Source organism: Musa acuminata, chromosome BXJ3-9 (genome assembly GCF_036884655.1).
Source record: "Musa acuminata AAA Group cultivar baxijiao chromosome BXJ3-9, Cavendish_Baxijiao_AAA, whole genome shotgun sequence".
NCBI classification, from domain to species: Eukaryota; Viridiplantae; Streptophyta; class Magnoliopsida; order Zingiberales; family Musaceae; genus Musa; species Musa acuminata.
The window spans coordinates 2,782,412-2,810,318 of NC_088357.1; the positions used below are offsets into that span (position 1 = coordinate 2,782,412).

Here is a 27,907-nt window from a genome sequence, read left to right on the forward strand (position 1 = left end):
TTCGGTAATTAAAAAAAAAAAAGGAACATCATAGATTTTCGGTAATGCGGTTTCTCAATAGTAGCTGATAGATAATCCCTCTCTGAGAAGTAAAATAAAACAAGTGGTGATACAAACACACAGGTCCCCAGCGTTCCGAGTGTATTCTCACACCCAATTTACCCTATTGAGCTATCCATTAATGGAGAAGACACAATTTACCTACTTGGTAGCGCACTTATGCAACCAGACAGTGGCCGTCATGAGGATCTTCCCGTGTCTGCCGCTCGACCGGTTTGTTCATGCACGGACTGCCGCACAAATTGCCCACGCACACGTGGCCGCTGGTCCGCAAGTTTCTTCCTGCTCTGGTAACGGACCTGAAAGATCAAGATTTCATCTGTATTTTCCATGAGCCACAATCAAAGGAACAGATTATCGTAACATTACAAAAAGATCAAGATTTTCTATAACCGGCGCTACGAAAAATATCAAGATTTTCACAACATGTTTCCGATATCCAGAAATCACAGAAAATTGCAGTCAGAAAATTGCGAATACCTTTTTTCTGAAGTTCCTTTCTTTCCTTTTTTGTCGAAACTTCTTCAAGGCAGCCTCTCGTTGAGTTAACCGGTTTTGATCTACTCCACAAGCACCACCCCTCCCACTACCATTGCCACTTCCAGGACCACACTGTTCTGTGATTCCATTAGCACTCTCCATATTCAGCCCTCCAGTTTGAATGGCATTACTACTTCCATCTTGCCGATTGCTACAATAATTACTGCCTGAATTGCTCCCATTTATGCTATAATTTGCAGCATTACCCTCAACGTGCCCATTAAACACGTTGAATGATCCACACTGGTGTGTAGCTCCTGCCTTGTTCTTGAGTGACAAGTCATTGTGATTTGGTGATGGCTGTTGTCTGTGCTGCTGTACATTATGAACTTGGTGATAATGATGATGATAGTGGTGACCATGATGATGTTGAGCCAGGACTTGGTGTTGGAACTTCCTTGGTTGATTTGTGGCTGAAGCTGCTGTCACAGTTTCCACATTGTCTTGCACAGGCTCCTGGCTTTCTGACGCTTGATACTGCACTGGGTGGAGAGCTGTAGACTGGTTACATTTGACTGTTGATGTAAATGCTGCTGTCTTTGTTTTGTGCGCCGCTTGCTGTGTCAAGGCATTCTTGGTAGTGGATCCCATGTCATTGTCATTACTACCATTGGAACCTTGCTTTAGGTGACCTGCATCTGAACTAGACACAATATTGTGCATCGACTCTGTCTTAATTGCCTCCGAACTGGTATCAAGTGGAGAGCAGCTTCCTCCACATCCAGTGGGAGCTTGATTAGAAGTGGCAGATGTGTGATATCTTGCACAAAATTAAAGCAGTTAGAATCAGTCTTCTTAAACAACATAAGAAGCAATAACAATTTAAAATGTTTCTTTCTTTCACCTTGAGAATGCAGACAATTCTAAGCGCCTTAAGACATTGCGGTCATCTTGATTGGCAGTTCCACTCTCGCCAATTGACCTCAACCTCTTCAAACTCAACTCAACGGATGGTAAATCTATTGAAGTGTGATTAATCTTATCTTGCTCTTCTACGACCTTGGAAAAACCACAAGGAGCGTGAGCAATCCTGGTTACCACTCGAGAGTCAGAGCTATTGGCAACAGAATCAATCAGATTAGCAGCTTGAGCATTTGGATCGTTGAACGAATCGTTACGAAAAGTGCCAAGATGGCCCTCATTCTTTGAGTCCTTTTCAGGCAATTTGTCCATTTTCTTGTCTGCTAACTTGATAAAATCCTGCTCAGTTGAATGACTTTCATATTGCTTTTCTGGCTTCCTGCATTCTTGAATCTTCATTTTTTTCCCCATGCAAACATCTAGAAAACAGACTAAAGTTTCACGAGAATCCTGAAAGTGTGCAAGAAATAGATTTTAGGTAATGTTAGCTCACCAGAAGGTTTCTTTTTACCATGATTCTCTCTAATGGCAGATGTAGGCATCTGATCTTTACTGAAGGTTTCTGGCGTTGGGCGAATGACTTGTGCACATGTACTATCAGGTGGATCAGCTAACTGATCTAAAGGAGACATAGGTTGGGGACTGTCAGTCTCCGGAGCACATTTTGTCCAGGAACTCTACATGTCAAATTTTGAGTGTGTTCAAATGATGTGGGGAAGTTGCGAATAAAGACAACAAAAGGCATCCACCTCTTCTTAAATTTATGAACTGTCAATTAATGATGAACTATGACATCCAACTTCAGATGGACTATGACATCTGGATTTTCAATGTGAGAAACCATACCAGTAGTTTAATTTTGAGGTAATAAAAAGATACATCTTTATATTTTAAGCTGGTCTACTTGATTAATGACTTTTTCTTCTTGTTTTTGCCTAAGAACATCCTACAAGAAAAGCAGACAAAAACAGTATTGTGGTCCAGATCTACTATTATGACAAATACCAAGGAGTGATGATTTCTGCAAGTCACATAAATGACATATGACAGGAAAATTTCTGATATTTGTGATCATCACAAACTGATAGAACTTAAAGAGGCACTGAAGATATCACTGTGTAACTAAGAAAGGACAAACGGTAATAAGATAATCATAAATTTTTGCTCCCTTAAAAGCCTGATGCTAGAGTTGGAGGTCAACAAGTTGCACAGTAAATGACCACATGATTATGAGTACTGTAGAAAAAATTAAATGAATGCAAAATCCATGGTAATAAAAATGATTGGTATTAAGAGGGAAAATTTGTGGCATCAAAAGTCCATTCGATGATGGTAAGTGCTGCTAACTGAAGTGAATTATCCTTATCCAATTGATGGCTCTCCAATTGATAAAAATTCTAAATTTGTAAACCTATTAAGGTAGGTTTTTTTAATGCATATAAAGTAAAGAATTGAGTGATGAAAGTAGAGAGAGAACAATATAGCAATCGAGCATATCTAGGTTGATATGCTTCTGGTTGTTGTCCATGAAAATTATACTAGCATTAAAAACATAATGTTGAAGAGATAAAGCTACATTGGGAATAAGTATGCTTTCTGATAATGTTGAACCAGCAGCAACAGATTATTTACATGTCGCCAACATTCATTGATTACTACATGGATACATTTTTCGTGCCTTCCATGATGATAAATAAGAGCGTGAACAAGTAGTCTGAGACAAAAAGTGCACCTGAGTTCGACTACCATGGTCACTGCCATCTCTTGCATTCAGGTCTATACTTTCATTATCATGATCATTGCTGCTACTACTGTTGTCAGTGTCATCCAAGCTCTTTGACTTAACTGATTTCTGTGTTTGGATGCCACTTTCACTTCCACTGCCACTGCCACTGGACTGAGATGAAGCAGAGTTGGTGCAATTAGAAAACAGAAAGGGAAATCAGAATTGATTTATACAAGCATAAGAAAGAAAACAACGCACGAGAAGGCCCTACATGAGTAATCCAGTACTGAAGGACATTGACACACTAAAGAAAGAAGCTACGGATGAGAGTGAGATGCATGTATATGATTTATCTTGGTGAACATGATACTGTAAAGGGCTTATCAGAATATATAGTAACTAACACTGTGACATCTCCTCCACACATGCTGCCAAAGGTTTTTAAGCTCATTCTTGCGGATAGGCTTCACTAGAAAGTCAACTGCACCTTTTGACAGACACTTAAAGACTGTACCCATAGAATCGCTTGATGACATCACTACACACAGATCACAAATTTTCAGAAGTTAAATATCTCAAACATGAATAACCCAATATACATTCACAATTCTGTTTTCATCACATGCTGTAAGAAAAATACTCACTAATCACAGGTACATTCTTGCGTGTTTTATGGTTCATGATTTTGCTTAAAAGACCAACGCCATTTAAACCAGGCATGACCACCTCAGTCAACACGAGGTCAACATGATTAGTTAGATGTTCCAATATTTTCCATGCTTGCAAACCATTTGCAACAGCAGTGACTGTCAAAGAATGAAAACAAAAACATCATTAGTTAATTAATCACATTATATTCATTACAAAAAGTATATACCAAGACGATAAGGAAGAGAGCACACTGACAAAGAACCTTGCCTTGTAAACTTGGATTAAACTAACTATATTCAGAATTTCAGATCACATAAGCCACTCAAACATCAAATTTAAATAGTTGAATCACTTGATATGCAAAGTTGATATGATAGATGTGGCAAAGATGAAGAACAGTAAGCAAAGAAAGAAATGGTAATGGATAATCTTGGTCTGATTTATATTATAAAGGTATAACATGAACAAGATGCTCGAACTGCGCATTTGGAAGCTCCTGAGAAAAGATTTTTGCTGCTTCAAACTATAGCAGATTAATGATGAAAGAAAGAGGTAGAGAAGGAGAAAATTTCCTCTCCTCCATCATAGTATACCCTAATCTCCTCAAGTATAAAGAAATAAATAAACACACCTGCTATTTCATTTTGGTGTGCATAATGTTTGCATATATTGGAAGGAAAGAATATTTTGTGGCAACAAACATTTAATGTGGTTCATGAGCATACTATCTTTTTCTTTTGCCATAATCAATAAATTTCTAACAAGGCATGTTGTACTGATCATGCCGAGGTAGACCACCAGTTCACACTGTGGTGATAAGTTATGTGCAAGGAAACTACTATGTTAAGGGTATGTCAACAAATTTGACATGTCATTAGCTTCTGTGAATCAGAATAGAACCCACACCATATTGTGCCAGGATGTTACCAATAGTACCAGCGATAGACCTTAAACCATGATTTTTGTGAATCGTAAGTCGGTCATATATCTAGTTTTACAAACAACCTCCAAAGGCATATTCATGTATATCATAAGTGCAAACTGAAATCGATGAGATCATATCATGGTAATGATCATGAAAGTGGAAAACGTGAGAGTCATGCATACTTCATGGATGCAGCACAAAGGTTCAATTGCTTGACAAAAGTATGACACATAACATAACCACCAACAAAAGAATACCAAAGATGAGACTGCCACTCAGAACACTAGAAAAACCTATTAGCATCCCGAAATAGGGAACATTAGTTTCCGGAATTTCTGGAAAAACCTTTTGGGATGTAGATAATAATTTGTGATAAATAGAGTATAATCATCATTAAGAAGAGAGCAACGGTTGAAAATAGAAGTAAATTTCATACAATAAACAGTAGCAGATGAAGCTAGAGTATATGTCTGAACCGGTAGTCCATGTACTGAAACATAAAGGAATGAGGCTTCTGCATAGCTCTCAGCCTCTTTAGTAGCCCATGTACCAAACTACACAGGACAGGTCAGATCAGAGCATGGATTACAATCATTTTTATGCTGAGAGAGATTCGGAAGCAAATCACACAACAATTCATTCTACTTAAGAAGAATCTATCAATATATAAATGAATATTCACATTATATATATAGATATATATCAAGAAATGAACCATATCATTTTACTTTCCTGAAAAGAGAAATAAAGTGAGGATTGTGATAATTAAACATATGAAGCTCAATAATAATCACAAGGCAAAATCCCATGGTAAATAACTAATGAAATTAGTAGTAATGCTTGTTGCCAAAAAATTACAAGAAGTACACAAAACTTTTCTCCTCATCTAGGAAAGTCTGTTTGTGCATCCTCTTCATTGGCTCGAAGAAGCTGAAATAAGCCAAGGAAAGAAGCAACTCAATAGATATATCCGCCTGAAAAGTAGAGCTAGGTTGTATACCAGAAAAGCAACTACAGTTTAGTCCACCTAAATGATGATCCAACACATTTAGCAAACTCAGAATAGCAAAAAGACTAGCCCTCAAATGGGGGTGGTCTGACATATATAGAATATTTAAGGATAAAGTTCATATTGGTTAGCAGTAAAGTAGAATCAATAATACCTTCATATAACAGAAATAAGAGATGATATGTTTACCTTCATAACTACAGTTGCGAAGCAAAGCGCTGACAACTTGACGGGTGGAATCATCATTCTCTACGAGTAAAACCTGAAGTGTTCTGACCGGAAGAAACCTCTCCCAGCGTACGATTGGCCCCGGTGGCTGCTGTTCCTGCTTCTGGAGACCAGCAGTCTGTTTCGCGAGCGGTGTTGCATCCGTTATCTGGTTACCGTTTAAATCTTCCAAGGCCACATTGATCTTGGACTCATCTTCTTCGGAGAGGGCATGACCTTCCCCACCACATGGGGCTTCCTTGTGCTCAGTCTCATCCTGATGGTTGCCGTCTGTCAGCCCCTCATTCGTAGCCCCTTTAGGGCCGGCTTGATGGGCACTTTCCATCACTCGATTGTCCCACAAGAAAACGTTACGCATCGCTTGGCCTTCTTAACAAACACAGAACTCAAACTCTACCGGACGCCACTTATGTCTGGAATCACAAGAAAGAAGTGATGGGTATTGGGATCAAAACCTTCAGGAGAACCAAAAGACAATTAGATAGCCTTCAAAACCTAAGAACATAAAAATTATAGCAAACACGATTATCAAGAAAAACAAAAGACGAATCAAGATCTGCAAATCGAATACTCCTTCCCGAAAATTCAAATGACATACCAAGACATTCATGCGCAACCCTAGATGACGATCGATAACAATATCAACACAATCCCAGGCAATTAATCGTAGAATACCAAGATCCAGCCAAAGCAAAAGCTTCTCCGAACTAAATTCCAACAAAGACCACCTACAAAACCCAAATCAACAAGAGTTCCCAAGAACCTCGACCAACGCCACCAAGAACAAGAAAACGCATCAGATTTCGAGTACCTCCGCCTCGATAAAAATGTGCGAACTACCGAAAAGGCTCAGGAACAATCCATTCTCGGGGATCCGACCAATTCCAGACTTCCTCTAAAGATTCCCAAAAAAAGAATAAAGAAAGAACAAAAGGAGGAGGAGGAGGATGAATCGATTTTGTTCGTCCTACTGGGGATTCTAAGTCTCAGGTCGTTGAGGGTCTTCTTCTTCTTCTTCTTCTTGGCCGATGGGAAAGCGTTGGCCGCGTGCTTCGGCTCTGGTGAAGACTACGGTATCGACTCAAACGGGGACAACAACCGAGTGAGTCGAGGCGTCAAGAAAGGCTGTCAGGGTCAGTTTGGGGAGTCGATGACGTGGAGAAAATGGCGGTGGCGGACAGGCCACGATGTCCACGTGGCGAGACACGCGTGCGAGATCAAAATCCGTGAGCTGACGCGCCCCCCCCCCGATCCGGCGTGAGCCACGTGGGACGGTCTGGGGACGCCACAATATCCACTTACCGCAACGTGTCGGCTTCACCGTTTGAGTAGGTGGCGGAGATTCGTGGGAGGTATGCCAACCGGTGCGTGCGGGGACCTCCGGGCGGAGTAACAAAAATCATAACGCCGAGTTAACGGTGTTTACGAATTCGAAACTTTTCAGATACATTTCGAACTAATGTATTATTACACATAAACCCCTGCTTACAAATATTTACCTATATTAACTTTTCGAATTAGTCTGCGGAAACGTTTGAGAGGCATCCCAATATAAATTACTATTACACATATACCCCGTTCCAGTTAAGGATTATTTGCACATACAGTCACTTAAAACATTAAATTCCAACATTGCTCCTCGTGGAATCAAATGGGGGACTGGATAATGCTGGAAGAAGGTTGTGCTTATCCTCTCTCGGTGGCGGGCAGCGCGGATATCATGGTGGGCTATCCATCTTTCGCGTTGACCTTACAAGTCGACCAAGTCCTTCAAATCCATTCTTACTTTTGGTGACCCAATCAGGGTTGGGTCTTCTTTGATCTATTACAAGTTGTCTTGATCGATAGGTTGGATTTGATGTATGAGGCAATGATAGGAGACATTAGGAATATACTCTCGAGTTCTCCTCTTAAATGCACTGCTACTGTGCAAGCAAAACTTCGAAGAGGATGAATAATAGACTGGTCAGCCCTTCCTTCTTGCCGATGTGACTGAAACGATTAAGCTGATTGAATCAGTGCTCTTCTGTTCCCAGGTAAAACTTGTAGACAACATGAGAGGATGAGGTGGACTCCATGAAGGCCGCTGCATGCCTTATCGCTCACGAGCGGCCAACTTTCGAAGACAAAACTCCCCGGCCAGCTGCATTCCTTTGCCCCAGTTTGCTGCCAGCAGAGACAAGCGTACATCCACGAGATCTCTCGGTTGGTCGATACAGGAATTGTGCTTCACGGACACAGGAAAGATGGTTGCATGAATGGCGACACGTCTGGATTCCATCTTCTTCTATGTTGTGGCCAAGAACCAATGCTTTACATCTGGGCATCTTCCACTTTCTTCTCGTGTGTGGCCTTCCTTGGCTCTCTTTTGGACTGGAACCTTTGTCCTCCTGGTTTTTGATCTCTCCTCTTGTTTGGATGGTGCAGATGGGTGGGGTGGGATTCTGCTGCTGCTGGCTTTCTAATGGTCTCGCGCAAGAGCACGTACATGCTTTTGTTATCTACTCAGCTTTCTTGTGGAGTCATTGCAGATGCTGCAGACAACATAGCTTTCAAATGGAAAGGTGGGATTGCAGGATTGGATTCCATCAGGATGTGCACGAGGAGACGGTAGTGGACCTCCTTCCCTTCTGCAGGGGCCTCCGTTGCTTCCACGCTCCGTAAGGAGGTCGTCGCCGATGGCAACGAGGAGACGACGGCAGGCCTCCTTCCCCCCTACTGCTTTTACCCCGCCGCTTCCGCTAATTAAATTGAGACTGACATAAAAAAATATTATATTTATATTAACATTAACACAATGAGAATAATAATTAGATAAAAGATCTCCTGAAATATTATATATATATATATATATATATATATATATATATATATATATATATATATATATATATATATATATCATAACGGCGTCCGAACCAATCGGTAACGTTTCCCAATCCGAAATGGCTATGCCTCTCCGTTGCATCCAGTCGGCGGCCGCCATCCTCGCGGAGAGCAAGGGCACGCGCCGATGCTCCACCGCGGTTTCTGCGAGGAGCCCTAAAGGCGACCAAGCTCTCGGCCTCCCGTCTCGCCCCAAGAAGGTGAACCGCGGCTCCTGCATCCTCCCTCCCCTCCACGCAGCGCCCGAACCCATCGGTAACGTTTCAACCCTCTGTTCCATAATTCATCTACTGACATCTCGTTCTACTGCAATCCGAGAGAGTGCTTCTTGCGATGTTGTACCTGAAGAGGGATGTCCTCAAGGTTATACGCAGGTTCCTGCGACATCCTCCTTGTAAGCTTGGACCTCCACGAGTTTCTCCTGTGAAGATTTCAATCAACTCAACAACAGAGATTACGGAACAAGAAATAACATGGGTGTTTCATTAAGAAGAATATGAATATAATGTGTTATTTGAAATAATTAGTTCTCCATGAGTTAATCTTGCATCGACTTGTATCAATATTTTATAGGTAATTGTCTTAGGATATTTTCTATTTTTAATCAATCTGTTAGGAATTGCATAAAACATTTAGTGAGTTATAATTGACTGTAAGCAACACTATTTTTTTTGAATGGTTCAAAAGTTTCACTGTTGTTCCTGCTGAGTCTAAGAGATATGCACATAACAGGTAGCACATCTGCAATCAGCCCTGAGAGCCTCACTGGTTCCTTAGAAAGTGTAGAAGTTCTTGATTTAACTGGAAAAGAGATTCGCATAACCGACTTGTGGAGAGATAGGAAAGCTGTAATTGCATTTGCACGTCATTTTGGGTGATGTTATATACTCTTCTTTATTCATTCTTTCTAAAGTTGAACCAGTCTAAAGAATAATTTATACTTTTCTACTTCTTCAGATGTGTTTTTTGTCGTAAACGGGCTGATCTTCTTGCCTCCAAGAAGGTATTAGACTTACAAAGTTCAATTTCTCCTAAATTTCCTGTGGCAGGAGTTTCTTTTGCTATAACCACAGTGGTGTGTGGTTTGAATAATAATGACATCAGAGGAACATGATTAAGTATAATAACTTGCTTCTTCTTAACATAGAACAATGATAATATATAGGGTGGTTGAAGAGGCCCATCTTGTTCTAGATTCATGGCATAAAACTACTCACCGTTCCCCATGACATTTTATTTTCATCATGGATGCAATATTGCAGGCACTTGTTAAAATATTTGTTTTCTGTGAACCCTGATGGTCAAGTATGTTGATCATCGAGGAAATAAAGGAATAACTTTTATCCATTCTTCTTAGCTACACCACATTCTCGAGATGAATTTTAATAAGTAATTCAACGGTATGAGCCTCTGAGGTTGCATCTTCATCGAGGTTAATAATTCAATTTACACTGTTTCTATTTTGTCCTAATCTGTTTACTTTCTTTGTTATGAACCGAATGGAAGTGGTGAGCTAGATGAGTAAGCCAAATCAATTTCCTTAAGACAACATATGTTTGTTTCTTGACCTTGAAACAGACACAGCCAAATGATCATGTTGAGTCATTGAAGAGAATTCACATAGAGCTACATGAATCTGTAGGTTCACTATATTGTTCTTATTTGTTTCTGTGTGCATGTCAACTGTGAAAAAGGCAAGCATTTTTAGTAAATGTTCAAAGAAAAGTGGAAAATATTTATTTTTGAGTTAAAACGAGATAGGGAGTCTTTTGTAAGATGGTAATCATTGTGCACATATCCACTATTTTTGTATCTCATGATGTATCTGTATATATATGTGCATTTGTCTTTTCTTTTAAACACACACACACACACACACACACAAACAATATACACATATATAAATATATATATGTATATGTGAGTGTGTGTATGTATGTATATATATATATATATATATATATATATATATATATATATATATATATGTATATGTATGTATATGTATATGTATATGTATATGTGAGTGTGTGTATGTATATATACATATATATATGTATGTATATATATGTATATGTATATATGTATATACATATATGTATAGTGTATACATACATATATATGTGTGTGTGTATATGTGTATGCATATATGTATATACATACATTTCTCCACAAATATTACTTTGTTCAACCTTGAAATTCATGCTGTGCGAGCTGGTACAATGCACAAAATATTATCCCTCACTTGTATTCTCTTTCTTGGTTGCGATTTCTAGGAATTGATGGATTCAGCTGGAGTTGCTCTTGTTTTGGTTGGACCTGGTAGTACTGAACAGGTATGGCATTTACTAATATAAGGTGAGAGTCATTGTTTGAATCCACACATTTTTGTAACCAAATTCCAAGCATTTACTGGTAGGATAAGGTGTTATTTGTCAATGTGCAGGGAAAGAATGATTCCTTTTACACATTCATCCTGACTTGGATCCTTTATTAATTAGTTACTAATTCCTTACAATGCAAATTTAGGTTAGATAGTAATTATCTAAAATAAACATGTATCTAAAGCCAATTACAAATATTAAGATTACATGTTATGTTTGATCAAGGAAAAGTATGAAAATTTCTATAACTGGAGGAACTGGTGAAGTGTGTGCTCTTTTCTTAACAGGGATCTTGGGCATCACTAGCCACAAATATGACCAACGACTAGAAAGTAGTATATTGATTTAGCCACTAACATACGTTTTTCAGTAGATTATCCAATTTGAAAGACTTTTTCTCTATCAATGTTGATAAAATACTAATCGTGATGTTTCTATCTGCAAGAAAAACCTCTGGCTTATGCAGTTATGCTACTTCATTAATTATAATATTCACTATTTTGTACGTATGACTATTTTGGTGCAGGCAAAGGCATTTGTTGAGCAAACCAAATTCAAAGGAGGTACGCTTTCATACAATCTGAAACATATTTCTAGATCATACTGAGGACACTCGAGAGTTTATATACTGTCGGTTGTCATTGGCTTAAATGCAATTCACAACTTCACCTGTTATGCAGAGAGCAATTATATTGCCTAGATCCTCACTTTTTGTTAAAACCATTCAACCAGGTGTTCATATTATTCTTTATCTGGGAGTTTTTTCTACCACTAATGTTTTCTTCCAAATGTAAAAATTTTCTAACTGGAACAGGATGCTTGGTTACTATGAATCAAAAGATTTCATGTCCTGTAGGACGTTGCTTATTATGAGTCAATCACTTCTCCATTTTGGCTAATGTCAATTGATCTGATTTTAGCAATTAAAATGCCTTCATGCAGAAGTTTATGCGGATCCCACCCATTCATCGTATGATGCACTTAATTTTGCTTATGGCGTATCAACAACTTTTTCTCCATCTGTATGTATTGTAAAATCTTCCATTTTTAGATATTAAAGAAAAGAACTATATATGCAAAAATCAGATTAGGAATTTTTTTTCTTTTAAAAAAAGGTAACATTTTTGTGAAATATCTGATCTATCATATTTGTCTTTTTCAGGCTGGTATGAAAATCATACAATTATACTTAGAAGGATATAGACAGGACTGGGGGCTTTCATTTAAAAAGGATACGGTGGCAAGAGGTGGTTGGTAAGTGACTATTGTAAAATAAAATCTTTTACTTAGGTCTGTGATGGCTGTTTCCTCCTAAATTTCCATGTTTTGTACGCAACATCAGAGACAGTTAATATAAATTGTGTTTGTGAATTGTGAATATGTTGTTTGACTTGGGAATCTTAATATCATTAGATAACTATCAGAATAAATATAAAGAGCATTAGCAGGCGATAAAAAAAAAGTAACAGATTAAAAGGCAAACAGTGAAAAAGACAGCAGGATTTTTCACTCTTGCTGGCCCATTCCTTCCTATCAACAATTTAACGCAAAGGTTCAGATCAGAGACATGCAGGAAAGTAAATATAATTCGGAAAAATACTCTCTTAGCACTAATGAAAGCTTAGTTCATGTCAGAGCTTGTAAAGAATGATGATGAGGTAATGGTTTATACTGCAAAACAACCCATTCGAATGACTTGATTTCTGTCACGGCAGCTTTCTGGATCTAAATTGATCCATACTCAATCTTGATAGGTGCATTTTTTATTATACACAATTTGCTTGATATTTTTGCCATTATTGTTAGAAGTTGGACCCCGACACAGGTTCCGAACAGCATAATAGGCATCAACTATGGAATTTCCTATATTATAATTACAAAAGAAAGATGTTTTATGATTTGTACATGAAGTTTTATGAATTATATTATGTGGTTTGACTTAATAGGTGGATGACGCCAAAACATAGCACATGTATGCAGAACTCTCATGGTCAATTTTACAGATAAATTTACGTATTTTATCTCTTGTTGACTATTATTTGAGATTTGTTTATGTTAACACTCACATTCTATATTACACAACAAGTTCAAGATCCCAGAAATAAGGGAAAATGGAGTAAGAAAAAAACATTGCATGTGGAAAAGGGTCAAATGATTAAAACTAGTAACATATGATGACTTGGTTGGCATGTTACGGCATTCTTATTAACTAATTAATAATGAGTAAGCTGACATGTTTCCATATTATTCTAGTGTGCTTCTCTTATAAAACAACTCATGCTTTCTTCTTTTAGGCAACAAGGAGGCATCATTGTAGCAGGTCCCGGAGTGAGCAACATCTTATACATCCACAAGGTTAGCACTTCCTTTCTGTTGAAATAATCTCTTGGAATTGGTTGTCATTCGTATCATGTTATATACTTATTTTCACTTGTATGAAGAGAGATAATTGCGAAACAAACCATAGCCTTAGATGAGGGTTGATTAATGATTATGGTCAAAAGCCTTTGTATGTTAACCTAATGGAGTGTAGCCAAGAAATTTTTTCCTTTCTTTCACCTTTGCATGATACACAAATACTTCACCAAAGTTATATGACAAATGTATCACCGTCTCAAGTCCTAAAATATGTGTGACCAAATTGGTAAATGTTCAGGTGTTATTTCTTGAACATGTTTACCATATTTTTTTCTTGTGGTTAGTATGGAATTCTGTATCATTTGTTTTTTTGTGTGTTGTAAATTGGGCACACGTGTGTAAGCATACTTGTAACCGGATATCACATTCTCTGTTCTAGACATTGAATTGATATTCCCATGTAAAGGCAGAACATCATTAGAATCAAAAAAGCAATAGTCCATCTTTTAGAACAAGATGAACAATATAACTCGGCATTGTGCCATAGGTTCACCTAATAATACCAAGTGTACACCATTGTGTTTTGTAAAGTGAATTCTATTTTGCTCTCTTTTGTTATCACAAACTTCCCTGTAGATCTGAATTGAGTTCGTCGTTATTGGATTGACATGTTTATCCAATGACCTCTTTTTGTCGACAGGACAAAGAAGCTGGAGATGATCCTGACGTGGAAGAAGTTATCGAAGCATGCTGTTCCTAATAGATTGTGGGATAATTTCCCCTGATATCTTTACCGTAAGTAAGTTCTGTTTTAACACAAAAGAAATATGTCCTACAATTTCTATCGCACTTCTGCAAGATCAGTTATCATCATTGAAAATATTTTTTACATCTAAAATCAGAGATGAATAGTTGAAGACAACTGCTCCTGCTGTCCTTAAGGCCAAAATGAAGAACCGAAACAACTACCGAGTAACAAAATGCCGATACTCATTATGTAAAGCTCAGATGTGAATCTAGGAGAACAAAGTTCCGTTGTGTCTGTGCACCGACATGAAGGACAAGCAGGATGATTTTCTTTTTCTATTTTTGATTATGTAAAAGAAATCGAATGCTCCTTCTGTAATGGATGTCGATGTCTTAGGTCGGATTCATATCAGGGTGTATTTAAATTACATAGCTTATTCCCTTGCCGCTCTATCACTTTGTTGAGAACTCAACTACATTTAGGACCCGTATAGTCGTGTTGAATAAATAATAGGCGAATTCCCTGAAAAAACTTTTAATTTTTATTTTTTTCTAATAAACCTTTTCAAATATTTTTGCACACCTTATGATACTAATTATCCTTATATTTTTTTTTATATATACTCTATAAGTGAAACTACGGTGAACATAATAATCATATAAAACTCATGGTGCGCTTTCCCTTTTCTACTTGAATTATTATTCTTTCACCGTGATAATTATAAAGTATGCCTTCATCCTTCTTTTCATGCCTCTTAGAATAAAAAGATGTGGCCAATCTCCTGAGCAATCACGATGCCGATGAAGCTAACTCTGGTCGCATTAAACCATGGTCAGGCGTTCTTCAAAAGAAACTACATGTTGATAAAGCTAACTCTGGTCGTACTAAACCATGGTCAGGCATTCTCTTCAAAAGAAACTGCACGTTGATAAAGCTGCAGGACACCGACCAACGGAAGCTCATGACAAAGATGCGAGCTGGCAGAATTGTCCGCTCCCTATTGGCCCATCCTCTCGTCTTCTTCATGCTGCAGTCAAAAGGAGAAATCCGAGCATCTTGTAATCTCTTTTTCTTGTTCCAATTGGCCAGTCGGGTCACCTGCTGTTCTCTCGTGTTCTTCGTCTGTCTTCCATTCTCTTTTGATGCGACTCATGGATTTCATGGGACTAACAATTGGTGATAGATTTTTTCAAACAAAATCTATCAAATTTGATGTCGGAATAATACATTAAGTATATATATATATATAATCCTTTCACTTCTCCCATCCAAATATTATTCCTGGATTCTGGCGATCTACGACCACTTAAGTAGGATCTTAGAAGGAACAGCTGTGTCGCTTTGCTTGGGCTGTAGCCGTCCAATATCATCATTAGCGCAGGTATGAAAGCGAAGCGTGTCGGTCAACCGAAGGGTGAGTTCACACACATCGATTCCATATGCTCGTTGGTTGAACGACTCTGGTCCGTCCCTTCTGAAGGTTTCAGACCTTCTTCTCCTATTTCAGTACGAACTGCAAGGTGATGTATATATACCGGCACCGCAGCTCGATCCCCTCTCCATCAGACGACTCTCCCATCATCTCCGTCCACAGACCTCTCTTGTAGCTTTCGGCAGCAGCCATGGAGTACCGGGTGGCCGAGAGCAACACGAGGAAGGGAAGAAGGCCTCCGCCGAGGCGAGGGCAAGTGAAAGCCAGGATTTTGGGGAGTTTAGTCCGCGCGGTCATCCCGAAGGCCTTCTTCGGGAACGGGGAGAAGGCCAAGGAAGACGGCGGCGGCGGCGGCAGCTCCTCCGCCGACATCACTCCCACGTTGAGCGGCTACAGTTCGAGCTACGAGGGCGAGTAGCACAGGATTCGCCGGCCGTGTCTTGTGTGTGTATGTACATACAGCCATAGCTCTGCAGGAGGGGGAGATGGATGGAAGGGGGCACGCACCCGACTCTACAACTTCTGCACCGCATTTCTCCGAGCAGAACGATGGCAAGGCAGTGTCATATGAACCCTATCTTTTTTGCCTGTGTTGTTGTAAGAGCGGTTGGTTCTGTGGCAAGATTTGAGGCTGTTGTTTACCCTCTCTCTCTCTCCCTCTCTCTCTCTCTCTCTCTCTTCTTTTGCTACCATTGTTGCTCCACCGGTTGTTGATCCCTACGCGTGTCTGCATTTTTCAAGACTGCTTCGGTTTCATTCCCACGCCGCGACTTACCTTCTGCAACAAAAGTGTTAATTATATATTATCTTCAGTAATTTATCTCTTATAATTAATTATTTTTAAACTCTTAATTTTTATTTTTTTAAAATTATATAAAAATTTTTATAGTTATAAAAGAAAAATATTTAATTCGTTTCTTTTTACGCCAACGAATTAAAGAAAAATATTTAATTCGTTTCTTTTATAGTTATAAAAGAAAAATATCACACCATTAAATATGTGTTTACTCTATCTCATTTTAATTTATTACTGAACATGTATCGATGACATAAGAAGAAACAAAATTAAATATTTTATTTTTTATAAATATAAAAATCTTAATATAATTTTTAGAAATATAGAGATCACAATGTTAATTTATAATTAGCTCATAATAAAATAATGTGTTTTATGTTCTATAGGCAACAAATTGTTCCACAGCTAAAGCCTTGTTTATGATAAAAAAAATTATGCATATGGGAACTAATAAAGTTTAATATCTATCATTCTAAACAATGGTACTACAACTTCCTCTTTCAACCTTGAACTAATCCTAACCATCATGATTCTACATCGATTTTTGAATAGTTGATTTTAATTTTATCAAATTCAAAATAATTACTATACTGAGACCATTGATGAGTCAACTTGATTTGGTCTAACGTCGAAAGTGCACGTCCTTCCTAGAGAGCTGATGCGAAGAACTATTGTGAAGAGGTAGTATGTGGCGCGAGCGTGGAGAGTTAGTGCAGAGAGTTGGCCTTCGAGGAGCTAGCGCAGAGAGTTACCGTGAAGAACTGACCTGAGGCATAGGTGTAGAGAGCTTTCCGCTTATGGAGGGAGCAAACTAATTTGAAAAGACAGATTGCCTTGCCCATGAGAGCCGTCTTGCAATGCTTCCTCAGCCACGCTAGGGATCCTGCACGATTGGTCAGCACTGGAGAGATGTCCCAGCATGACCCCTCTGATACTTAAGTTAGATAAACGGGAAAGGAGTGAGTTAACTATACTCAGGAGAGTGTGGTGTTTACATGCTTGCCCTTGTTTAGTATGGGGCCTGGTTTTTATACCTGGGTACCTGACGATAAAGACTGGTTTTTATACCAACACATTGTCCCATGGCTGGTGTCGACGCTAGGTCATTGGGATGACATTTCCTATCTTATTTTTTTTATCTTTTTGAGTCAAGAAGGGAGTGGTCTCTCCTTTAATCGTTCGAAAGGAGGGGTGTGGAGGAGCCGAACTATGCCATCAACTATTAATACAGGGAAGTGACCCTTTCTTCAACTATGATGTCAGCGATGAGTAGTTTTTGCGGACCCTTTTAGGAAGCTGGGGCAAGCAAGGATCGTGGGCTGATCTTTTGTTGACGACTGCAGGGAGTCGGTGGGAGCTCCTATACTTTTGCTTAGTTGGTATACTCAGCCCAGGTGACGGGATGAGTGGGTGTTTTCGGTACTTTTCCTATCAAAAATCAAAACTAAGATAGTTTTTTTATTATCATTTTTAGTCGGTTTGCAACCCAGTTTGGTTTGAAATCGTAGTTCTGAATAGATTTTATTTAGATTCGAATTGAATCAGCATTCAGGGTTACTAGAGCAGGTAGAGCTGTCTAATTGTGTTGTGGGTTAGTCTCTGAAGGGATCCAAAACTTGGCCAAACTCCATCCGAGTTGAACTGAGAGTGTAAACGGAAGCAAAGATTGGATTCTCTTCGATTGGTGCGAAGGTCTGCAAGATTCCAACTCCGAAATCTGAATGGTGGAGAAGAGTTTGGAATCCATATGAAGCGGAGAGGATCGGAACTCAAAGAAAAACCTTCGAGTGGAGAGGATTTGGATTTTCTAATTAAGCTGAAACCAATCCATCAAAAAATTTCTAATTTTTTTTGTCATTAATGATGAGCAGTTGATGAGTTCAAAAAAATGGCTTTGGATTTAAATTGTCTAATTAAATTAAAACTAGTCCAACAAAAAATTGAAACCAATCCATCAAAACATTACTAATCTTTTATCATTCATGATGAGTAACATATCAACTATGGGGATTATAATTAAAATTTTATTTTTTTTTCTATAAATATCTCATGTAATATATTTATAGAAAAATATTCTTTTAATTTTAAAATTTTATCTCCTTCAAAAATGTGCAACAGAAACATACACGTGATTCATGTGGCGTGTCACGTTTAACTTTGGTTGGAAGAGTGAGTACACATCACGTCTCTCCTCCTGCAAGCAAATTATGGAGGAAATGGTCCCGCCAATGCGGGCTAAAGTAGGAGAAATACACAAAAGATAACTGACATGACCACAGGCACCACATTGCAGCTCCATCTGAGCCCTAATGATTTGGGTTCCAGAGACTGTGACATGATGTAGTAGCTCGTGGAGAGGAACGGAGATGATGGGTTGCTGAAGGTGGCGCTTGCAAGGGAGGAAGACCAGCTGTGGCTTCGGTAGTTGAGAATCCTGATGATGCTGCAGAGGAGAACTCTGACTGACTCTCCTGCATCTGAAGGCGGAAACAATCAGACCAATAATAATAATAAATTCAGCAGATGATTCATTAAAGTGGTTGTTTTATTCTTGTCATTCTTAATTCTTTTCTTGGGTTTGGGAATTTGTATCAACTGCAGCTAAATAATTTGATGAGGCCCTTAGCATTCCACAGGTAGGAACAACAAAAAGTAAATTTCAGAAAGGTAAACTCTCCATTGAAGATGAGAGCTGGATTTATATTAAGGAATGTATGTATGGATTATGTGCTAAAGACTTACTATGCCTACTAGTGATGATGACAAACTCTACTGTCAATAAGGCAGAAACAAACAGGAACAGATTCAGAAATGTCAGACACAATATATCGATCCACCAAGAACACAGTTGTACTATTAATGCCATAAAAGAAGAAGTAAATTCAGATCTCAAAAACAAAGGTATGAAAATTCTTCAACAATTTCTAGGTGTAGGCTAATTGATTACCATTGTTCTGTCGGCATCATCAGCTTCAAATTGGCTACACAATGAATTCCATTCCCCTTTGGACCGTGGACAACAGGCTGGGAAATCCTCAAATTCAGATCCACATCATCGGCTGCGACCAATTAAAAATATGTTCAAACTCAAATCGGTCTACAAAGTATCATCAAGCAACCATTCAGTTAGTTCGAGAAATGGAGTTTGCAACTTGTGGAGTATACGATAGCAACTAAGATTTTCCATGAAAGCAGCTGAGATTTCCCCAACTATACGAGGAAATATCGTTACTCTGTTGAGGAAAATCCTCCCTCCTTACGTGTATAAATAGAGAGCATCATATCAAACACAGATATCTTCTTCGTTTCATTCTTTACGGTATATACCTTTGGTAACATACTCGGAAATTACTTCTCCTTCGTAGGTACTTGGATCAAAATTGATAACAGCATTGCTTCCATTATACTTTATAGCTGCCTTGTCGTAAGCCCTAATGTAGACAAACAACAAAGAGAATTAGGAAACTGGTGTTGGAAATTAATTTCGAGAGATTCGCGATCGGCAATCAGAAATTTCATGCCCGACACAACCTTGCAGCTTCTATTTCGCTGTCGAACAGTCCAAGATATACGTACCTGCACATCCATGCATAGGATCATAGCATTTTGCAAAGGATAACACTAACAACTAAGCAGGAACAAGGATCGTAGCATTGATGTCTCACTTCTTGCCAGGGAATTGCCCTATCCGAGCTTCCCAACGACCACACTTGTGAAGGGTCACTCCTCTGTATTTTGAACCACCCCTTGAGAATCGCGTGCTTTGTCGACGAAGAAAATGCACAAATTCTACCTTTGGTAGGTATTTTATCTAAAATTTGATAAAAACAAAACCACAAAAAGGAAATATGAGTTGAGCATCCAAAATACTTTTGTACCTTTTTTTTTTTTGAATTTAATTACCTGCTTCAGATCTTCTTCATAGTCACTAAGATTGAAATTGATGTCAGCATCGACTCCCCGAAACCTGATTGCAGCTCGATCATATGTCCTGAAAGTAGAATGCCACTGCGTAAATAGCTAATAGACATAACACAAAAGGAACATAAGCAGCCAATAAAACCATCCTCACGTTGCAGCAGCTTCAGCAGTGTCAAAGCCTCCTGTTACGGATCGACCAATCAAATTCAAAACAAACAGTAAACCATCAGAAAATTTCCGATCAGATCAATTGAATATAGAACTGCTTACCCAAATACACCTGTTTCCCACAATCCCTAGCAAAGAGAAGCAAACGGATGATAAATCACCTAAATTTTGGGGGAGAAGAAGCAAGATTCAAAGGGCAAAGAAAAGACGCTAACCAAATGTGAGATTCCCATCTCCCTGTCCTGCGGTAGAACGTGACGCCCCGGTACTGAGAGCTCCGAGACCGCGGCCCCCTGCGACTCTTTTTGGTCGGCGGTTGATGTGGAGTGAGATCCATCCAAAGAGGCAATGGCGCCAGCGGAAAGAGCTGCTTGGTGACCAACCCAGGCTGCTGCGGGGCTCCGATCCCGTCCCCGTTCTCGCCTTCTCCCGACACATAACCCTTCAAGATACTGAACTCGTAGGCTGCCGCGGGTCGGGTGGAGCGGGAATCCTCGGCATCGAGGACGGATGAATCGGTGGTCACCGAATCATCCATCTGCTCGCGGCCGGACTTCGCTTCCAGAGATGTCGAGTCGAAGGACGATGCCAAGTCGAGGCCTAGCATCGCTCCTCTCCGACTCATGTCAGAAGAAGCACAAAAAAGATCAACCGTCCTCGATCGGATTCGACCTCTTCTCGATAGCAACCCACTCCACCAAGTGGGATTCTTCGCTATTTCAAGTCGTACCGAAGAAAGATAAAGACAGAAGAACAGTAAACGATGGAATATAATATATATATATATATATATATATATATATATATATATATATATATATATATATATAAAATCCGCTGATGGACAAATGGGAACGCGTGAAACAAAAGCTTTCCCAACGTTTTACGGCCACCCCCGCCGTTGGGCCCCACCTCCAACCTTCCCCATTGCGGCAACCTTTTTCCGGAACCTTTAAAAGGCCTTTCTCACAGCTGCTTGACCACCACAGCGTCATCCAACCGGGCAGGCGCCACGTGCGCGACAATTTCCGCTTAACTAACGCACGTGCCACTTTGCCTACAGACGTGCACAGTGCGGTCTGAGACTTGGAGAGGAATCGTGTTGCGTGCCGTCGACCATTTCGTTTGTCTGAACGTGATTCACACCGCTGAATACGTCGGAAAGAAGCTTCTGGCGATACGTTGACGCTCGGGTCGCGTCGTCCAATAGTCCATCGACACGTGACATGAATTTGATATTAATTTCTCTGATAACATGAAGGGAAGTATTGTTCTCTCTGATCACTAATTCTGTCGATGGCGTGCAAAAACAGTGATCCGATGTGATGAGAAGGTCATATTTGTATATGGATCTGAATGGCTCCTTTCATATTTGTACATGGCTATGAATGTCTAAAATGAACAATATCCGAGTAAGTCAACGAGAGGCAGAAAGCTCATTTCATATCTGCTTTTATTTATGGTAAGGATGATATTTGTCGTTTTCATTTACACTGACATAACAAGTATTGTTGACATAAGAATATCCAACCATATCAAGTACATACGTATGAGAGGCATCAGAACAGGAACAGAATAAAAATGGCTAAAAGATACAGAGGTGATCTCATGGATCTTTGCCCAGACAAAAAAAATCAGTCAGCAGAGAAACACAGTAACAATTCTTCATACATACAACCAGACACTAATGCAACATAAAGAATGCAAAAAATAGATTCACATCACCAATTCTTCATGCTTTGTAGTATACACAGCACCAGCTGATGACAAATTTCAAATGAACCGATTTCCCTCAGCACTTGTAGTCTGGATTGAACGCTATAGACTCTCTGTGTATCAGCTCCTTCATCTGCTCTTCCGTGAGGGCATGTTGCTCAAAATCAAAGGAGAAAGGGTCCATGCAAGTGGGTTCATCAGCAACATCATGCAATCTCTCGAGGTATGGATGATCCAATGCTTCTTCGACTGCGCAGAAATGATGAGAAGCCAGAGTAAGCAAGCCAACTCGAAACTACGACAACATCAAGTCTTTTATTAAGTTCAGATGATATGCACTCGTGTTTATTTGCAGGACAAAGAGAAGACTCAACGATGCAGAAGCATCAAAGGCGAGGATACCTGTAATTCTCCTGGTGGGATCAAATGTGAGCATTCTTTCAACGAGATCAATGGCAACTGGATTGACATGCGGGTATAGACCTACGAACGACCGAGGAGGATACCGAGGGAGATGCCTCATGTACCTTCTTGCATCTTCACTCCGAAGAAATCCAAGCTCGGGTTCCGTTGGAGTGCCAATAATCTGAAGACAAAGAATGATGCCAGTTGGAAGTGGTAGAGGAGAACGACGTTACAATGGATTCATGGAGTAATCCATGATCTTACTACCTCCGTTATCAAACGCATCTGGTGCATGTGATCCCTTCCCGGGAACAGGGTTTGCCTGTTCATCAGCTCCATGAAGATGCAACCCACGGACCACACATCGATGGCTGCAGTGTAGTCTGTCGAGTTCAGCAGCAACTCAGGCGCTCTGTACCATCTGGTCACCACGTACTCCGTCATGATCTCATTCTCAGAAGCAGGGCGGGCGAGACCGAAATCACAGATCTTAAGATCACAGTTTGCATTCAGCAGAAGATTGCTCGGCTTCAGATCTCGATGAATAACTTTCGCTGAATGTATGTATTTCAATCCACGAAGAATCTGATACAAAAAGTACTGCATAATTGGGGCAATAGAAAGCCATCAGTTGGACATCAGAATTGAGCGAATCAAGTTTACTTCGGTGTCGAGTCTAATTACCTGACAATGCTCCTCCGATAATTGTTGATTAGAACGGATTATATGATGAAGGTCGGTATCCATGAGCTCGGTGGCGATATAGACATCATTAAATGCTTGAGGAATCGGTGGGGGAATCACATCCCTAATTCCAATAACCTGCCGATTTGTTTGTGGAACCATTAGATCACAGTTAGTAGAGACAATATATGGCAGGCAATTACATCCTTTATCCACAGTTCTCAATGTTAAGACACTGAATGGGGCAAGCTGAAACCAGGAATAGCTCTACATTGTTACAGCAGATTTCTGTCAAGAACAGTTCAGTGGGATAACATATCAATCCTATATGCAACTCTCGAGTTCTTGCATATTTGGTAAATCTAAGACAAAAATTCTCTCGACGAATTCTGGGGATATAACAAATATGAAGTATAATTCTCTCAAAAAACCTGAGAATTAAGCTAGGTTTGCATATTATGAGTGGGTTTAAAGATATTTAGACATCACATATAACACAGAAGAAAGTAGTTATATATCTGGTCTTCTTGGCATGTTAATTGTTGTGAATTGTAGGACTGAGGTATCAAGGAATCAATTAAATCTTCTGTGAGCAGCTCTTTCATCAACCGATGTTCCACTTGCTCAACAATTGTATATTAAGAGAACTAAAATAACAGAAGAATCATTGTCAAGCTACAACAATAATAAAATCGAATGTCCTAACTATTTAGAATCAATTACATGAAACAACCTTCCAAGGTGATAGGGTTTTGGTGGCTTACGTTCTCATGGTCCAAGTGCCTGAGGAGCTTGATCTCCCGTAGCGTTCGCTTCGCGTCCATGTGGTTGTCGAAGGCGTTGGCAATTTTCTTGATGGCGACCATCTCCCCAGTTTCTGAATTCATCACCGAACTGTAACAAAGAATCAATAACAGAGTCATCAACCGATCGACGGCAGATGATCCAAATCTCCGCAGCAACAGCAGAACACGAATAGGAAAAGATGAAGTACCAGACGATCCCGTATGCGCCTCTCCCGATCGGCATAATCGGCGGGCGATACTTCGATGTAATCTCGAACAGATTGCCGAAGATGTTGTACTGCAAATACCGGCCGCCGTGCGTCAGCGCCACCGGGAAGTCGTTCGCCGGAGCTCCGTCCATGTTACACGAAGTATTATGACAGGGGAAGAGGAGGCAAGCAGCGACCGATCTCGATCGGGTTCCTCTCCGCTGCTCTCAGGGGGAAGGAAGAGAGAAGGAGAACAACGATTGAAATGGAAAAGGGGGAGAGGGAAGCCAGTGGTGGTATGGACGGATGGGATCCGCTGCGTCTCGGATCGAACGGTGGACGAGGACGTCCAGGCTCAACGGCCGATCGGTATCGGTTGTGAGCTGTGACGTCTTTTAGTTTTCTGATGGAAGATTAGAGAGGATAAGAACTTATCACCTAAATTTCCGCTTGTAATGGACGCAAACGATGACGATGAGGACACCCATATTATTAATCTAATCAACTATATATGTAACAGTATGTGACTTCGGAGTCCATCAGGGTAGCTTACAGCTCACTCCAATGTCTAAGCATATTAACCGTCCATCAGGCATGCACGACTCTGACAGCTGATCGTTGAGTAACGATTAGTAGTATTAATATCGTTCTCCCCACGAACTCAGCCTAAATGAACACACGAACAAACTTCCGTTATTGACTCGTCGAAACTTAAAGTCGGGATAACGTCTTGATGATAAGGAGGCCACATCATAGGGGAATAAAATAAAATATATTATTATAATTACTGTGCATATATATATATATTTATTTATATATAGTCTAAAAAAAATCGTAGGTTTTTATTTTTTTATTTTCATAGTTCATTTGATTTTTACTTTACTTTATTTTTTATTTTATAAAAGACGAGATTATTTTGACCTCTGCGTGAACGCCTCTTTATCGTCATCAGTATCATCATGCTCCCATCAGCTTTACGTCTGCTCCTCTCTCGTTCTTTGCGCACGGAGCGAAGATGAGAGATAATTTTATTTTTTTAAAAAAATATTCTATCAAAATAAAACAAAAAGGGGAAGTTATACTGAAATAACTACAAACTTGAAACACACACAGTATAAACAATATGCAATTTGATTTATTATTTTAATTTCGTGGTCTCAAGAACTCAGATCGCAAACATATCCGATAGGAACAGTGCAATGACCGACAGTAAACCATACGAGGCAGCCTTTAACACATGGGACCCATCGAAAGCGCATCAAACAGTGTGCCGTGCCAGAAGGCGCAGGAATTATACGCGGGTGAAACTGTGACGTGGGACCAATTGGTGCCTCCAATCAGAACGCAGGTACGTCCGAAGGGTAAGTGTTGTGTTCGGCTACCGTCCCATAGAGATGCAAAATCCGCGGGCAGCCGACAGGCCGGCCGGCTTCCGAAACCGGGGTGACGTCGTCACGAGCTCCTCGAGACAGGGCGGCGGCCGCTCGTCCGTTTCTGGCCGTCGCACGCGACCCTCGCGGCCCGAGGAGCTGCGCTGGCGCTGCTCCCGCTGCACCCCTCCGACTTCCGACCCTTTTGCTTCCTTGGGACGCAACCTCAGTGGCAGGGGCGAGCAAGCGTCTGTGGCCCACCGCCGGCTCCACTCACGAGGCCGTCGCACTGTAACCTCTGCTGGCTGCTCTCTTGCGGCCTCCGCCACCCCACGAGCACCTCGTTGATCTGACGGCTGGGACAACTCCCCGTCATGTTCGTCCCATTCGACGACAAGCGATGGGTGCTGCTCCGCCTCCACGTCGTTTGTCTCCTTGCCGGAGAAGTTGGTATCCCACTGCTTTGACCAAAGCGTCCTAGTTTGACCGGTCAACGTACTACATGAGCTCATGAGCTAGAGAGAGAGTGTGAAGGATCATCAAGAGGTCCAACTCAAGCTCAGGTAGAAACCGGCTTGGCCTTGGAGAGGCCTTCTGCTGGAGGCACCATGAAACGTGTCCATGGTTGCGTGTCCATGGAAGAATAATCAGATATATATATATATATATATATATATATATATATATATATATATATATATATTCTCTCTCTCACGTCCCCTCTTCCGCTATGCTTGTGCGAGGAAGGGTGTTCGTCCTTCCACTGGGCTTTACTCCAGATCTTTAAATAGTTTTAGCAAGCTAGAAATCTATGAAGGTGTCTAGTGCAAATCACCAGGTACGATTCATCTCTCTCTCTCTCTCTCTCACACGACGGTGTTCCTTCTTTGTTTTAGCTCCTGATCTTTCAGATATTAACTGAGCGGAGAGTGTGTGTATCTGATTTGGATGTTCTCGAGAAGGGGTCTCCATGACTTTTAACTCTATCGATTGTTCCTCCTGTCATACTTGTATCGTAGTGGATACCGTAACGCTGGAGTTCGTGGTTTGATCTCTCACAGGTAGCCATGGCGAGCTTTCCGCTGGAAGAAGTACTCGGTGGACTTACAAAGGCAGAGCAGCAGGAGGGGAAGGTCAGACCACAACCAGAGCAATCCATAAAGTGCCCCAGGTGCGAGTCCACCAACACCAAGTTCTGCTACTACAACAACTACAGCCTCGCCCAGCCCAGGTACTTCTGCAAGGGCTGCCGGAGGTACTGGACCAAAGGAGGCACTCTAAGAAACGTCCCAATTGGCGGCGGCTGCAGAAAGAACAAGAAGTCTTCTTCCTCTAAGAGGCCACAAGACCAATCCTTCCACGCTAACCCCATCACATCATTGGCTTCCAGTTCTGCGCTACCACCATTCCTAGCTTATGATCCAAATGATCTGATCCTGGCATTTGCAAAGCTCCAGGAAGCTCACCGCAACCCTGGGCATTTACTGGATGACCATGAGACTGCCCTTCACGGAGATTCTATCCCCGAACCTGGTCGTGTTCCTGATGGTCTCGGGGAACCCGCAGAGTTTCTTGACTTTCTGAATACTCGTGCCACTGATCCGACTGGCTTCCACAACCTCCACTGTGGGTATAGTGGCATCGGCGATGTCTATCAGGGTCTGGGATTGCCTTTTGATGCAGGCCTGGGTGGAGAAACAACATCATCAACAGCAGCAGCAGCTACAACTGTGACTGCTAATCAAGTCTGCTGCAAGGTATTGAACGGATCGGAGGATGATACGATGTCGATGGGTATGCAGTGGCAGGTTGGCGAGGATCTCAACATGGCTTCGGACTCCGGACGAGATCATCACTGGAACGAGGTTGGCTCAGCTTGGCATGGTCTCATCAACAGCTCCCTCTTGTAGACATCCGAAAACATGCTTAGATCAAATGTTAGGTCCTCTCCTGTACGTGAAATTACAGCATCTAATGGCTCCTCTTTTTGTTTCTCCTGAGTGTTGATAGGATAAATATAGTGGGAATCGGAGGATGGATAACTT

The 27,907-nt window shown here is 40.5% G+C and overlaps 5 protein-coding genes across 15 annotated transcripts; 2 read left to right on the forward strand and 3 right to left on the reverse strand.

Moving 5' to 3' along the window:
* Positions 1-65: 65 nt before the first annotated feature.
* On the reverse strand, positions 66-7,118 carry LOC135585517 (two-component response regulator-like PRR73). Of its 10 annotated transcripts, XM_065166718.1 has the most exons (10): positions 6,812-6,965; positions 6,599-6,728; positions 5,962-6,413; positions 3,832-3,993; positions 3,592-3,725; positions 3,194-3,358; positions 1,955-2,138; positions 1,445-1,880; positions 541-1,360; positions 66-359 (listed from the first exon to the last, which is right to left on the reverse strand). In XM_065166718.1, the coding sequence occupies exons 3-10, from the start codon at positions 6,356-6,358 to the stop codon at positions 240-242; spliced, it is 2,418 nt and encodes an 805-aa protein (XP_065022790.1). In that variant the 5' UTR covers positions 6,359-6,413; positions 6,599-6,728; positions 6,812-6,965; the 3' UTR covers positions 66-239. The 10 variants fall into 10 exon arrangements, with proteins under 10 accessions (XP_065022790.1, XP_065022794.1, XP_065022788.1 ...); XM_065166722.1 differs by lacking the exons at positions 6,599-6,728; positions 6,812-6,965 and adding an exon at positions 6,972-7,118 and having other exon boundaries at positions 1,973-2,138; XM_065166716.1 differs by lacking the exons at positions 6,599-6,728; positions 6,812-6,965 and adding an exon at positions 6,972-7,118.
* Positions 7,119-8,880: 1,762 nt separating this feature from the next.
* On the forward strand, positions 8,881-14,828 carry LOC135648348 (thioredoxin-like protein AAED1, chloroplastic). 2 transcript variants are annotated; one of them, XM_065165970.1, is made up of 10 exons: positions 8,881-9,141; positions 9,619-9,760; positions 9,844-9,889; positions 11,163-11,222; positions 11,797-11,833; positions 12,213-12,292; positions 12,433-12,524; positions 13,565-13,625; positions 14,329-14,427; positions 14,531-14,828. In XM_065165970.1, the coding sequence occupies exons 1-9, from the start codon at positions 8,946-8,948 to the stop codon at positions 14,386-14,388; spliced, it is 774 nt and encodes a 257-aa protein (XP_065022042.1). In that variant the 5' UTR covers positions 8,881-8,945; the 3' UTR covers positions 14,389-14,427; positions 14,531-14,828. The 2 variants fall into 2 exon arrangements, with proteins under 2 accessions (XP_065022042.1, XP_065022043.1); XM_065165971.1 differs by having other exon boundaries at positions 8,907-9,141; positions 14,329-14,423.
* A 3,905-nt stretch (positions 14,829-18,733) lies between these two features.
* On the reverse strand, positions 18,734-21,417 carry LOC135649202 (APETALA2-like protein 1). Its single transcript, XM_065167380.1, has 9 exons — positions 20,909-21,417; positions 20,796-20,821; positions 20,677-20,707; positions 20,508-20,595; positions 20,270-20,415; positions 20,136-20,180; positions 19,932-20,035; positions 19,552-19,663; positions 18,734-19,081 (listed from the first exon to the last, which is right to left on the reverse strand). Coding segments are annotated over exons 1-9 (963 nt in total). The 5' UTR covers positions 21,319-21,417; the 3' UTR covers positions 18,734-19,080.
* An 831-nt stretch (positions 21,418-22,248) lies between these two features.
* LOC103996929 (mitogen-activated protein kinase 5) lies at positions 22,249-24,899 on the reverse strand. Its single transcript, XM_009417996.3, has 6 exons — positions 24,493-24,899; positions 24,263-24,392; positions 23,499-23,636; positions 23,082-23,414; positions 22,812-22,995; positions 22,249-22,658 (listed from the first exon to the last, which is right to left on the reverse strand). The coding sequence occupies exons 1-6, from the start codon at positions 24,642-24,644 to the stop codon at positions 22,486-22,488; spliced, it is 1,110 nt and encodes a 369-aa protein (XP_009416271.2). The 5' UTR covers positions 24,645-24,899; the 3' UTR covers positions 22,249-22,485.
* Positions 24,900-26,587: 1,688 nt separating this feature from the next.
* LOC103997262 (dof zinc finger protein DOF3.5-like) lies at positions 26,588-27,856 on the forward strand. The gene is made up of 2 exons (XM_009418430.3): positions 26,588-26,700; positions 26,924-27,856. Exons 1-2 carry the CDS (start codon positions 26,674-26,676, stop codon positions 27,770-27,772), a joined length of 876 nt encoding a protein of 291 aa, XP_009416705.2. The 5' UTR covers positions 26,588-26,673; the 3' UTR covers positions 27,773-27,856.
* Positions 27,857-27,907: the final 51 nt, after the last annotated feature.

Coding starts and splice junctions, on each gene's coding strand:
- LOC135585517 (XM_065166716.1), bottom strand. CDS start 6,358: ATGCGTAACGTTTTCTTGTGGGACAATCGAGTGATGGAAAGTGCCCAT. Junction 2,139..3,193: donor ACCATGGTAGTCGAACTCAG/GTGCACTTTTTG, acceptor TTTGACATGTAG/AGTTCCTGGACAAAATGTGC. Junction 360..540: donor AAAGGAACTTCAGAAAAAAG/GTATTCGCAATT, acceptor TTGATCTTTCAG/GTCCGTTACCAGAGCAGGAA.
- LOC135649202 (XM_065167380.1), bottom strand. CDS start 21,318: ATGAGTCGGAGAGGAGCGATGCTAGGCCTCGACTTGGCATCGTCCTTC. Junction 20,708..20,795: donor TGGGAAACAGGTGTATTTGG/GTAAGCAGTTCT, acceptor GATCCGTAACAG/GAGGCTTTGACACTGCTGAA. Junction 20,181..20,269: donor GGGCAATTCCCTGGCAAGAA/GTGAGACATCAA, acceptor ATGGATGTGCAG/GTACGTATATCTTGGACTGT.
- LOC103996929 (XM_009417996.3), bottom strand. CDS start 24,644: ATGGACGGAGCTCCGGCGAACGACTTCCCGGTGGCGCTGACGCACGGC. Junction 24,393..24,492: donor GGCGCATACGGGATCGTCTG/GTACTTCATCTT, acceptor TCTTTGTTACAG/TTCGGTGATGAATTCAGAAA. Junction 22,996..23,081: donor AGATGCGTTTGATAACGGAG/GTAGTAAGATCA, acceptor CTTTGTCTTCAG/ATTATTGGCACTCCAACGGA.
- LOC135648348 (XM_065165970.1), top strand. CDS start 8,946: ATGGCTATGCCTCTCCGTTGCATCCAGTCGGCGGCCGCCATCCTCGCG. Junction 9,142..9,618: donor CGCAGCGCCCGAACCCATCG/GTAACGTTTCAA, acceptor TGCACATAACAG/GTAGCACATCTGCAATCAGC. Junction 12,293..12,432: donor CAACAACTTTTTCTCCATCT/GTATGTATTGTA, acceptor TGTCTTTTTCAG/GCTGGTATGAAAATCATACA.
- LOC103997262 (XM_009418430.3), top strand. CDS start 26,674: ATGAAGGTGTCTAGTGCAAATCACCAG. Junction 26,701..26,923: donor TGTCTAGTGCAAATCACCAG/GTACGATTCATC, acceptor GATCTCTCACAG/GTAGCCATGGCGAGCTTTCC.